At 40.7% G+C, this 12,343-nt stretch overlaps 2 protein-coding genes across 4 annotated transcripts in view; one reads left to right on the forward strand and one right to left on the reverse strand.

Annotated features, from left to right (window-relative positions):
* The first annotated feature begins 56 nt into the window (after positions 1-56).
* SPCS1 (signal peptidase complex subunit 1) lies at positions 57-1,743 on the forward strand. The gene is made up of 4 exons (XM_043587611.1): positions 57-272; positions 587-646; positions 739-825; positions 1,330-1,743. Exons 1-4 carry the CDS (start codon positions 57-59, stop codon positions 1,453-1,455), a joined length of 489 nt encoding a protein of 162 aa, XP_043443546.1. The 3' UTR covers positions 1,456-1,743.
* A 3,020-nt stretch (positions 1,744-4,763) lies between these two features.
* The window catches only part of NEK4 (NIMA related kinase 4), a 47,658-nt gene continuing 40,078 nt past the window's right edge, over positions 4,764-12,343 (reverse strand). For 2 of the 3 annotated variants that reach the window (XM_043587612.1, XM_043587615.1), the window contains exon 15: positions 4,764-5,783. In XM_043587612.1, coding sequence (XP_043443547.1) covers positions 5,691-5,783 — 93 coding nt within the window. In that variant the 3' untranslated portion in view covers positions 4,764-5,690. Of the gene's footprint in view, positions 5,784-12,196; positions 12,240-12,343 lie in introns of all 3 variants that reach the window. The other variant, XM_043587614.1, reaches the window with a different exon arrangement.

Raw genomic sequence — 12,343 nt, forward strand, 5'->3', positions numbered from 1 at the left:
CCTCGCGGGCAGTGCGCCGGGCTACAGCCGGCTCCGAAAGCGCAGGTCGCCTAGCGATGGTGCAGGGCGGAGCCTCGGGCCGTTCGGGTCTGTGGGAGACATCCGCTTCCGGGGCCGCGGCCCTCTTATTGCCCGGCTCTGCGGGCCCGCGGTCCTGCACTTGGAATCCGACCCCGGCGCCTACGATCCCTGAGTCGCACCTGCCTTCGCTCTGCTGCCAGCTTTCTCAGCTAGTCATGCTGGAGCATCTGAGCTCGCTGCCCACGCAAATGGTGAGGGCTCGACCCCAAGACCCCCCCCCCCCCCCCCCCGCACGCTTCTCTGGAGCTGGCAGCTCCGGCGGCCCTTGTCTCTTCCCTGAATTGTGCTTCCCGGGTCCCCATCTCTCTTCGACCGCGAGGAGCCCCCTGCCCATGCGCCGTTAGGTTGCTTCAGGTCTCCGGAAAACCTAGAATCTCATTTCTTGTCCGGTCCTTGGGGAGGCCCCTGATGCCGAGGTTGCCCGGTGCCAAAGCTGTGAGGCCAGGGCAGGAACCACCTCTTCGGTGGTGGAACCAATTCCTGCTTTGCTCTCCTTCGCTTCTAGGATTACAAGGGGCAGAAGCTAGCTGAACAGATGTTTCAGGGAATTATTCTTTTTTCTGCAGTAAGTATTGTTTTTGCATAGTATTCTTTTTCTTCTCCCCCTCCCCCCCCCCCCGAGCTTGATTGTATTTAATGTACTTCGTTTGTCTCCAGATAGTTGGATTTATCTACGGGTACGTGGCTGAACAGTTCGGGTGGACTGTGTACATAGTTATGGCCGGATTTGCTTTTTCGTGTTTGGTAAGAAGATTGTGGGTATTTGGATGTTAGTGGCAAGTTAAGTTTTCTAAATTGGGTTGGTTTGGTTGGAGCTGGTAGTGAGAACCAGCAGCAGCTTTTCAAAACCTCTTCTTTTTGCCATCAGTGTTTCACCTTGCTATCTATCATTGGAAAAGTAGAATACCAAAGAAGTGGCAGATAAAGTAAGCTGCATAAGAGGATACAGTTCATTTCTTAACAGCAGCTGCTCCAAGCGGTAATCTTAAGGTCAAAACTAGCAGGAATTTCTTAGGGTCTTCACAATGTGCTCTCCTCACTTTTTAGCTCCTAAAGCCTTATGTGTAAATGGTGAGGCTTGTTTGCAATTCTTAAAAATCTGGGTGGATGAGTTTTCACTGGAATGTCAGTTTTGCTGTTGTTTTTTACCTCTAGAAGCATAGAGGACTTATTTGGGAATATTACACGTAATGCTCTTTTAAACTTTTGATGTTTAATATTGACGGATTTCCTCTGTTCTGGCTCCAGTTGACACTTCCTCCATGGCCTATTTATCGCCGGCATCCCCTCAAGTGGTTACCTGTTCAAGATTCAGGCTCCGAAGACAAGAAACCAGGGGAAAGAAAAGTTAAGAGGCATGCTAAAAATAATTAGGGTTTTCATGATTCAGCTTTACTGTTGCACCTGCTTTCGTTTTGTATGAGATGAGCTAAATCGTTTTCGTATCCAAAACATGAGTTGAAACCCATCGCTGCTCCTCCAGCACAGCTGTGTATACATTTTGTTGTCTTTATATTTCATTTCTAACTCCGTTGGCTTTTGACTTACAATTATTTTAGACCTTCTCTTCATAATCTTTATCTGAAATGAGAGCAGAAAACACAAGTATGCAAAGTTTCTTTCAGGTCTACAAAAATAATGAATAAATGCCTCATAAAAGTACAATTTGACTGTCAGAGTTTTATAATTCATTATGAGTGGTTAAATCGTTTTAAGGTTTTCAGTTAAAACTCAACACCAGTCTATGTCTAAAGAGTCTTTTGTCCATTGTTGTGCAAGCGAACCTACCAGTAAATGCCAGAGTTAGAAGTTTGTGGTTCTGAAAACATCACTGAGCACCATTTCTATTTTCTGTAGCTGTAAGTTCCTAATACATGTCTTTCTTGACAACAGTAAGTGCCTATGAAAAAATTTAGTGTAAATTTGTGGGATGGTCATAGTTTGGTACCACTAAAATAAGGGTATTGTTAAGCAGAAAAATTTCAATCCATCCTTTAGTTGAGGTGGAGCAAAGTGGAAACCTATAAAAACTAAATTCTTTTTAAATTTAACAGAGGACTTAACAGAAAAATATTCTAAAGGTTTTGAGTACAGAATGGAAGTGGGAGAGTTATTGTAGGTAATATTCTATTTCTCAGTACCAGGATACAGGACTTGATAAATACGTGTTTAAAAAATGAGAACAATGACCTTAATAAACAAAAGTCAGGAAAGCTTAAAGAAAAAAAAAAAGAGAAAATTAAGATCACATAAATAAGACTAAGCATATAAATAAGAGTAATGAATGTGATTTAAAAGTTAGGAGCTCCCAAATAGTGTTAAAAATCAAGTTACCTTGGGGTGCCTGGGTGAACGACTCTTGGTTTCAGCTCAGCTCATGATCTCACAGTTCATGGGTTTGAGCCCCAAGTTGGGCTGGCTCCGTGCTGACAGCATGGAGCCTGCTTGGGATTCTCTGCCCCTCCCGCATGCATAGGCTCTCTCCATCTCAAAATAAATAAACTTAAAAAAAATGAAGTTACCTCCTATTTTCCAGATGACACCCAAAGGTTGAAAACAGGGAAAAGGATATCTTAGGTGGATGCAAGCAGAAAGGAGAGGTAATTAGAAAGTCATACTTAACATCAGAAATGCGGCATGGGGGGACATCTGGAGCTGCCAAAATGTGCTGTTCTGAATCATTATACATTAAATAAGACATGAAATGTATAAAGAAAGAATTTTACATACGTAAGAGTTTGGCAACGCTACCACTGGGTAGGAGACCAATACTACCTTTCAGATTTTGGTCGATAAGTGGGCATATATTGAAAGGGAAGACTTTTGCACTTGTTCTCTATACTTGGAACATTTCCCCTCAGATTCACAGGACTTGTTCTTTACTTTCATTCAAGTCTCTACTCGGATGGGACTATAAAGAAACATCTCCTACTGCCCTGTCAAAATAAAGTGGTATGCCCCATCCTCTATGCACTGATATATCTCACATTACATATTTTTCATTGTTGCCACCCCCCCCTCCACAGAATGTAAGCTCCATGGGAGGGAACAGGGATCTTGTTTGCTCACTGCTGTTTGCCCAGTACTTCTAAGAGTTGGGGACACATTGTAGGTGCTCAGTAAATAGTTAATGAATGATTCAGAGGTGCATTGCCATTAGTCACCTGGTCTACTTAAGTTTAATTAAAACTAAAATTAAAAATGGAGTCCTTCAAACTAGCTACATTTCAAGAGCTCAAAAGCCATATATGACCAGTGGCTCCCTTATCACAGAATACAGATACAGAACATTTCCATCATCACAAAACTACTGATCAGGTCTTCTACAGGTTTGAATAATAAAGGCAAGTGATTGTGTTTGTGCATAACAATCTTTACTAAATGCCCATTGGACTGTTTCCTCTACTGGCTCATCTACTGAGCCACAAGGAAGAACAATCCCAAGAAGTAAAAGTTAACACAGGTCATATTCAGTAACCACACTGCAATGACTCCCGCCCCCCCAGACAGAGAGCACGTGAGTGAGCACCAGCAGGGAAGGGGCAGCAGGAGAGGGAAGGAGAGAATCGTAAGCAGGCTCTACGCTCCGTGCAGAGCCCGATGTGGGGTTCGGTCTCACTACTGACTGAGATCATGAGTTGGACACTTAACCGACTGAGACACCCAGGTGCCCCGATTTTTTTTGGTTTTCTAAATACATGTATCCCCTACTTTCCAAAAGCTCGTTTCACGCCACTTCACTTTTCTTAAAGTCTTAACGTTACTACAGCAATGGCTTTTTTCATAAAAGCAAAAATCCTCTTCAGATTTCTTTCAGCAAAAACAGGTACTACTGTAGGTCTTAAGTGTGAAGAACTTTCAGAGAGTGGGAGATACTCTGTTTTTCACCATTTCAGCTTACCAAAGTTTTCATAGGACTGCTTTTTGGGGGTAATGAGAAAATATGTATATGGAAATTAAGGAATATTTCTTAAGGAGAAAACAATTACTGGCTATTTACAAACTGTCAAAAGTATATCAAAGTCTGAAATATGGTCAAAGGTATAATGAGAAGAAAATTCATACTGTTAAAGGTGTTTTATATTTAAGAAAGATAAAAAATGATTAAGCACTCAAAAACCAGAGAGTAAGCAAAAGATACTGGGATGAAAACCAAAATGAATGTTTAGACAAAACTATACAGAATGGGAATAAGAACATATGGGGGAGAATTTTTTAATTCTAAGAAAATATGTACATTATACAAATTAGAAAACTTAACTAAAACTGATGTCTCTCAAGAAAGATGTATTCATAAAACATGCAAGAAACAGTGAATAGTTCAGAAAGACCCACCCACAGTTTGCCAAGGATTTGCCTCAGACTGGGACTGGGATGAGATGGTTTTACTGTTGAGTTCTAACAAACCCTTCAAAGTGAAAATAAGAGATCTCAGAAACCAGGCTATGAGCACCTTAAGGACAGGGAGTAAGTGTTTTCCTCACCACCATATCCCCAGCTCCTGCCAGAGCACCTGACACAGTAAAAACTAAAAATCTGTTAAGTGGCTAGAAAGGGAACATTTCATTAGAGTATTTTATGTGTGTGTAATTTTCAAAGAAGGTAAGATAACACTTTATATTATAAAAAGTGAAAACGTTTCCGGAACAGCATTCATTTTTAAAGTCCCTTGAATACAAAAGTGAAAATTTACTAATCAAGATTTTTATTTTATAAAAACAACTTATTTCCCACATGGGAATTACTCCTCATTAAACAACTAATAAAATATGTGATATACAGTCATACATGTACAACATGGGAAGACAACCAATAATTTGACAGACAAAAAGACAAACTTCAGGAGGTAAGTATGTCCAACATAACTAAAAGGAGCTGGACTTCACTTACAAATTGCTTAACTGGAAAAGGAATTCGTGTTTTAGAAATGTTTTCACTGATGAAAAGTTACTCTAAAAAAAGCCAGCAGAAACATGGATTTACAAAGCCAAATTATTTCTTAGTTTCAATTCTTGCATATCCTAAATGAGGTTCATATTAAATGAAAATAAAAGGTTTATTAAACATCCATCAATATATAAAAAAGGAACTGCTCAATTACTAGATACTACATATTCTTTGTATCTACTCCCAGAATCATGAATTGATTTTCTTAAAAAAATAATTTTTCAACTACTACCTAAGGTTATTAACAATGACAACTTGCATCACTAGACATATGTCACTTATTTATCCTATTACTTTTATCACTATAGTGCAATATAAAACTTCCAATCCAATATTTTATGGCCCTTACGTATCAAACTAATTAGTACCTTAGAAAAATAAAATTCTAAATATAAAGTTGGTGGTTTAAGGCTCAGTAAACAGTAACCAAACAAAAGTCTTATAACAGATTTTCCTCATCAAGAGTAAGATTAGCCACAGATTTTTTTCCTTTGTTTTGTGACATTGCTTCATTTTACTCTGTTCCATCCCATTTTTTCCCCAGTTAAAAAAAAAGATATAAGGATGTTGAATGGCCTCCAGCCATTATTATGGGTTTGTTTCTGTTTAAGCCAAAAACCTTTGAAAATAGGTCTTTAGTTCTGGCAGATTAGAATAAATTATCAAAAATTCACATTTTCTTCAAAAAATTTCAACTGGCGAGCTTTCACACTGTAAGTTGTGTATTTTTCACCCATGTGCTCCTGCAAACGTACCTAGTGGAGAAACAAAAAGAAAATCAGTATGTAGGAGAAAAAAATATTTTTTGCAATTTTAGAAGAAAGGCTTTTCAAGAAAAAAGAGAAGGGCTTTTCTTTAAAAAAAAATTTTTTTTTAATGTTTATTTTTGTCAGCACAGAGCCTGACACGGGGCTCAAACCCACAAACCTTGAGGTCATGACCCAAGCCGAAGTCGGACGCTTAACCGACTGAGCCACCCAGGCGCCCCTTAATGTTCATTTTTGAGAGAGAGAGAGCGTGAGTGGTGGAGGGGGAGAGAGAGGGAGACACAGAATCAGAAGCTGGCTCCAGGCTCCAAGCTGTCAGCACAGAGCCCAACACGGGCCTTGAACTCACAAACTGAGATTGTGACCTGAGCTGAAGTCAGCGGCCCAACCAACCAAGCCACCCAGATGTCCCAAGAAGGACTTTTCTAAGCATGATACCAGAGGTGGAAACCACATGGGAAAATGCTATCATTTAAAAAACATTTGTAACTTCAAGATGTCAAAAAATTGTCATGAGATGTTAAAGAACAAACAATACACTGGGGAAAATTTGCAAATACATGCCAAAGAATTAATACCATTAATATAATATAGAGCCCTTGGGGGTGTCTAGGTGGCTCAGTCCGTTAAGCATCTGACTCTTGGTTTCACCTTAGCTCATGATCTCATAGTTTGTGGGATTGAGCCCTGTGTTGAGCTCTGCATTGACAGTGTGGAGCCTACTTGGAATTCTCTCTCTCCCTCTCTCTCTGTCCCTCTCCCCCACTCTCTCTCAAGAAATCAAACTTTAAACAGCATAGAGTTTCCCTATTTAAAAAAAAAAAATAGAGCTCTTAGAACCAGTAAAACACGTAATATTAGAACATTAGAATTAGTAAAACAACAAAATCAATCCCATAGATAATTCAGCAAAGGCATTTACAAATTAATACAAATAGCCAATTAAAACAGAAATTTCAATCTAATAATAAAAAAATACATACAATGTGACACTCAATATATGCCTGGAATTAAAATAACACCTAACAATATGTTAAACAGATGTCACACACCTCCTATCCAGTGCACAGAGAAGGACACAATATCACTTTTGTGGTATTCCTGCCAAAAATACAGAATCTGAATCTATTTAACAGGAAACACATCAAATCCAAACGGAGGGTCATTTTATAAAACATGGCCGATACTCTTCAAAAATGTCCTAACTGTCCCAGATTAGATGAGACATAACAAATAACAATCCCAATTGGTTCCACATCTGGCATGATGGCTTGAGGAGCTCTGAAGACCCCCTCCTCACTGAAACTGGTGAAAATTATTTTCTAAACTAACCATTTAAAGTCTCTGGAAGCGGTCCTGAGGGCATACAGCAAATAAAGACACTTTTTTTTTTTTTTTTCTCAAGAAAATCTACTAAAACCCATTAAGAACAGTGAGAGCGGGTGGCATCTAAGCTAAGATCAAAGGCCTCCCTCCCCAGTCCCAGCTGAGTGAGACAAAAACTCTACACCAAACTGTAGCCAACAACACAGGGTTCCCTTTCCATCAGCTCCTAGTCCAAAGGCAATCTTCTTGGGAGGGGCAGGACATCATATCTCATCCTGCGCCCCCACATCTGTGGTTAAGGATACATTTTGAGAGAGTGCAGCCAAGATGTGGGAATTTCCTTTTTATACCAGGTTAGACTTGTAGGATGGAGGCTGTACCTTGGGAGCAAGGCCAATGAAAATACTGGGGCCCCAATCACCTTTGCCCCAGACCATAAAGTGAAAATCCCATGCTCAGGTGAAGCATGCCAAGAAGACCAGCCCTCCCCGCCACTGAGCTTCTAAAGTAGGGGTATCACTCATAGACAAGTATGCTATTGTCTTTGCTCCCAGCTGTGTTCAGAGATTTTTCCTGGGGTGAGAAGACCTAAAACAGCACCAAAACTTTTCCTTAATGGACTGACCTCATTTAGAACAGAGTGGAAAAACTCAAGCCTACAAGTGCTCTCAAAAACTGGAAGTAGTGGTGAATGGCAACTAGGAGGAGACTGGTAGAGTCACTGGGTATATAGGCTAAACTGTGGGCAGCCTACTTTGATGGAGACAACTGTGAAGCTGGGAGGAACCCTCCCCCACCCCCACCCCGCCCCCCACCCTGGGGTCAAAACAAATTTCAAACACTGACCCTGGGAACTATCCCTTCAAAGAATCCCAAATTTTACTGGATCAGTTTGTGGAGCAATGTGTGCCCCAGGACATTGTTGGAAACCGGAGAGCCATCAATTAGCAACTAAAAAACCTTAACACCTAAGGGAAGGACAAGGGAGAGTCAAAAGAGTTCTGCAAAACCCACCATCGTCCCAAGGTGGCTGTGGATACAACCAAGGCCTTGCCAGCTGAGAGGCAACATCAGATTTACATTGTGGAGACATGAAGAAGGGATAAAATAGACTTTACTAAAAAATTCAGCCAATCATTAAAGAAGCAAATAATAATAGCAACTCTCCTCCCTGGGGAGGCCAGTGCCCACACTTGTACAATATACTTTCTGAAATGTCCAGTTTTCAATAGACAGTTATAAGACACATACACTGGGGGAAAAAAGAAGGCAAGAGAGGCACTACCTGGGAGAATAACCAGATACTAGAGTTAACAAGCAAAGATATCATCAGAAACATGTTCACAGAACTAAAGAAAACTATGATTAAAGTAGTTGTAAGAAGAGCTAAGTGGAAATTCTGGAATGGAAAAGTATAATGACAAATGAAAAACTCAAGAGGGGCTCAACAGTTTATTTGAACTGGCAGAAAGAAAAGTAAGCAGGCTGGAGATAGATCAATATATAATTGATAATCAATATATAATATCAATATATAATTCACATTATAGATTGATAGATCAATATATAATTCTTTGATTATATAATCAAAGAACAGGGAGAAAAGAAAATGAAGTGAATATCACTTCAGAGGAAAGTGGGACTTCACTCAACACACCAACACATGTATAATAGGACCACCAGAAGGAGAAGAGCGAGAAAGGAGCAGAAAAATTACTTAAAGAAATAATGGCTGAGCAATCCCTATCAAAATAACACCAGCAATCTTCACAGAGCTAGAACAAACAATCCTAAAACTTGTATGGAACCAGAAAAGACCCCAAATAGCCAAAGCCAAATCTTGAAAAAGAAAACCAAAGCTGCAGGCATGACAATCCCGTACTTCAAGCTGTATTACAAAGCTGTAATCATCAAAACACAGTATGGTACTGGCACAAAAACAGACACTCAGATCAATGGGACAGAATAGAGTGTGGTAGGGTCCCTTCCCTCAGGAAAGAAAAAAACCTCAAGGTAACCTGGCTATATGCGTATGTGACAACATCCCTCACAATCTTGTAACATGAGACCACTTAATCAGACTACATGTTTGTGTGTTACCATATATGGGAGACAAGGAAGCAAAAAATATATAAAAACCCACAGCATGTGGCATTCAGGGCTCAGTTCTTTGGGAACTCAACTGAGTGGTGCTGGCAGGAATAAAGTTGCTTCCTGGAAAGAAAAGCCTTGGTGTCACGACTCTGTGCGAGAATCCTGCTACATTACTTGGGGGCTTGTCCAGCATTCAGAGACAGTTCATTTCCTCCTCCTTTGCCACCAGGGATATGAACCTCAGAATGCCGGGAGAGGCAGCCTTGCCTGGTGCCAGCAGACCGCTTGATCTGCAGGAGACTAGCCCTCCCAGCATGCCGGGGCGAGGACCCCGTGTGCCCCAATGGAACTTGTGAGGCCCAGACACCAGCTCAGGGAGTGCCACCCGGCAGACTGGTAAGAACCTGGGTTCGTTTTGGCACACCTGCCCCCAAGGGGCAGAGGGGAGCCTGATCACCTCCCAGAGTTGCCCTAGTAGTTCCACAAGGGGTGAGGAACGAAGCTGCAACTCTAAGGCACTGGGTAGCAGATTGTGGAGTCGCCGTGTGACTGTGTGTGGGGACTTGTCTCTCATTCATTTCCTGGGTTAATGACTATGATAATTAGAGCCAACTGTCTCTGGTTATTCTACCTCAGAACAGGGACTTTCAGGAATATTCCCAAGCAGCTGCCGAAACTCCTTTTGTTTCAGGGAAATTCCCTGTCTTCTCCAGACTGACACGGACTGCCCAATTCCACTGGTGGAAAACAAAACAAAACAAAACAAAACAAAACAAAACAAAACAAAACAAAACAAACCTGGAGTCTGCTCCTCTGTCTGAGCTGACAAGAGTTAAAACTGGGAATTCTCTTTCTCTGCCTTTTGCTGGCACCTCTCTTCTTCTGCCTTCCCTCCCCCGCCTTCTTTTCTGTACCACTTTGGGGGTGGCCGGCATAACTGGCTCCTCAATGCCTCAGGCACCATCGGCTCCTCCTCCCACCCTAGAGGTTGTGGAGTGAAGACCACCCACTTCAGATTTCCCCACTGGTGCTCCAGATACAAATAGACAAGGGGGAACAAATTGATTAACTTTTAAATGGACACAGATGGAACACATTTGGTATTTAAATGGATTTAAGTTTTTTGGTTTAAAATAGACATGTCTTTAGAGTTATCAGCATTAAACATATAAAACTGTTTTCTAAAGGTCAAATAAGCTCTTTTATCTCTGTTGCAATTTGTCAGCAAAAAGGTGACTTAAAATGATGGTTAATTTTGTCTGTCTCAAAGCTTTCACGGGTAATTGTTAAGATAGCTTTCAAAGTCTTTGGTAACCTAAAACGTTAAAGTTTGGCTTGCATGATAAATTGAGATTGAATTCATTGGATATCTAAAGAGATAAGAGGCTAAAGCACTAATTACTAGATGTAGGTTTGTGCTTCTGACTTGTTGCAGAGAAACTCCGGACATTTGGATCTATGGGAAAACATGCTTTATCCTTAATGGATTCATAATTTTGCCATCTAAAAACATTCAGATATAACATAAAGTTCACAATTGGTTACTACTTAGTTTTCACTGGAGACTAAGGTTTCTAAGAGGTAAAATTCTACTAAATGTAGTTAAAACTAATAAAAATAAGACAAGCAACTCTGTATGTAGAAAAGTAGGAGATATGAAAGAAAGATGTAAGAAATGGAAATATATTTTTGTTGAAGGTAAAAGAAAGTAATTTTGTTCTAAATGGGACTGGTTATTTGGAGGAAAATGGCTTGGACAAAATCTAAATGTAAAGAAAAGTTGCAGAAAGTTCATGAAGGAAAATCTTTAAAAAGAAATTTTATGTGTGGTCAGGATGGACTAAGGTTAAAATAAATGGATTTTAAAAGTACATTGGGTTAAGATTAAATTCCTCCTCTTTTGACCCAAAGGCCGAGAAAATGATAGCAATACCCTTGGTGCCAGCCTCCAAATCCTCCACATTTCTGTTGTTCCTGTTCAGCAGAGGACTGGATGCCTCTGCCGTATGAGGGATGGGTGATGAAGGGCTTTTACTAAGGTATGTGGGAGCCATTTTACTGCACTTAGCCCACTGTATGCCAAAAATGGATATCCACATGGCTGAAACATATTTATGTGAACATTGTTGAAAAAGGGGAATAGACCTTGACTTTGGCCCTTTAACCCCCTCCCTCAATGGCCAATGATCAATATGGAAGTTACTGTTGGGCCAAAATAAAATGAGTGCATCCTACAACAACCAGGAAAGTCTTGCTTGGTCACAGTCCATACCCCAAGGTCCTGCAGGCAGGAATTGGAGGGGTAAGAAAAAAACAGGAAAGACCAGGTCAGCTCTTGGAGGTGGGGTCAAGCCTGGGTAACAATGACTATTAGCACCTCATGAGACTGGCAGGGCTTTTGGCTGCCAGCAGCAGAGCCAGTCAAAATGCAGGGACAGGAGATGAGGTTTCTCCTGGCCAGCTATAGGAAACTGAGATAAAGGACAACTTTCTTCCTTTTTCCTATAGATGGTTAATTCCCCAACCAAGGCCATTACTCCTTTGGAATGCATTATGATTCATTTTCTTTTGCACAAAGGTTTGGCCCCAATACAAATTGGAAGAGGGAACCTGGCCCCCAAAGGGAAATATCAATGACAATACTATCCTACAATTGGACTTGTTTTGCAAATGTGAAGGGAAATGGGGAGAATTCCCCTAAGTTCATTGTTTTTGGGCCTTAAGAAAAAAAATCGAGATATGTGTAAGCAATGTAAGGTGGATCCTAATTTAATGGCAACCCTTTCTGAAGTCCAGCAATCAGTGGGGGGAAGTAATTAAGGGCCCCTTACCTGTATCTAAAACAGACCTAGAGAAGGAGGAAGGGAGTTCTTTCACCTCAACCTCCTTCTCCTTGGGTCCTCAATCTATTAAATACACACACACACACACACACACACACACATACACACACACACACAATTCTGCTCGGTGCTACTCACCTTATCCAGGCCCTCCTCACAGGCATGTTTGCCTTACAAGAAGCTAGAATGCCAGAAGAAGAAACCTTTATATTACAAGATTTAAGACAGATAAAAGGAGATCTAGGTAAATTTTCTGATCAGATAAGTATATAAGGGCTTTTCAGA

This window comes from Prionailurus bengalensis, chromosome A2, assembly GCF_016509475.1.
Source record: "Prionailurus bengalensis isolate Pbe53 chromosome A2, Fcat_Pben_1.1_paternal_pri, whole genome shotgun sequence".
Taxonomy (NCBI): domain Eukaryota; kingdom Metazoa; phylum Chordata; class Mammalia; order Carnivora; family Felidae; genus Prionailurus; species Prionailurus bengalensis.

Coding starts and splice junctions, on each gene's coding strand:
- SPCS1 (XM_043587611.1), top strand. CDS start 57: ATGGTGCAGGGCGGAGCCTCGGGCCGTTCGGGTCTGTGGGAGACATCC. Junction 647..738: donor GAATTATTCTTTTTTCTGCA/GTAAGTATTGTT, acceptor GTTTGTCTCCAG/ATAGTTGGATTTATCTACGG. Junction 826..1,329: donor GATTTGCTTTTTCGTGTTTG/GTAAGAAGATTG, acceptor TTCTGGCTCCAG/TTGACACTTCCTCCATGGCC.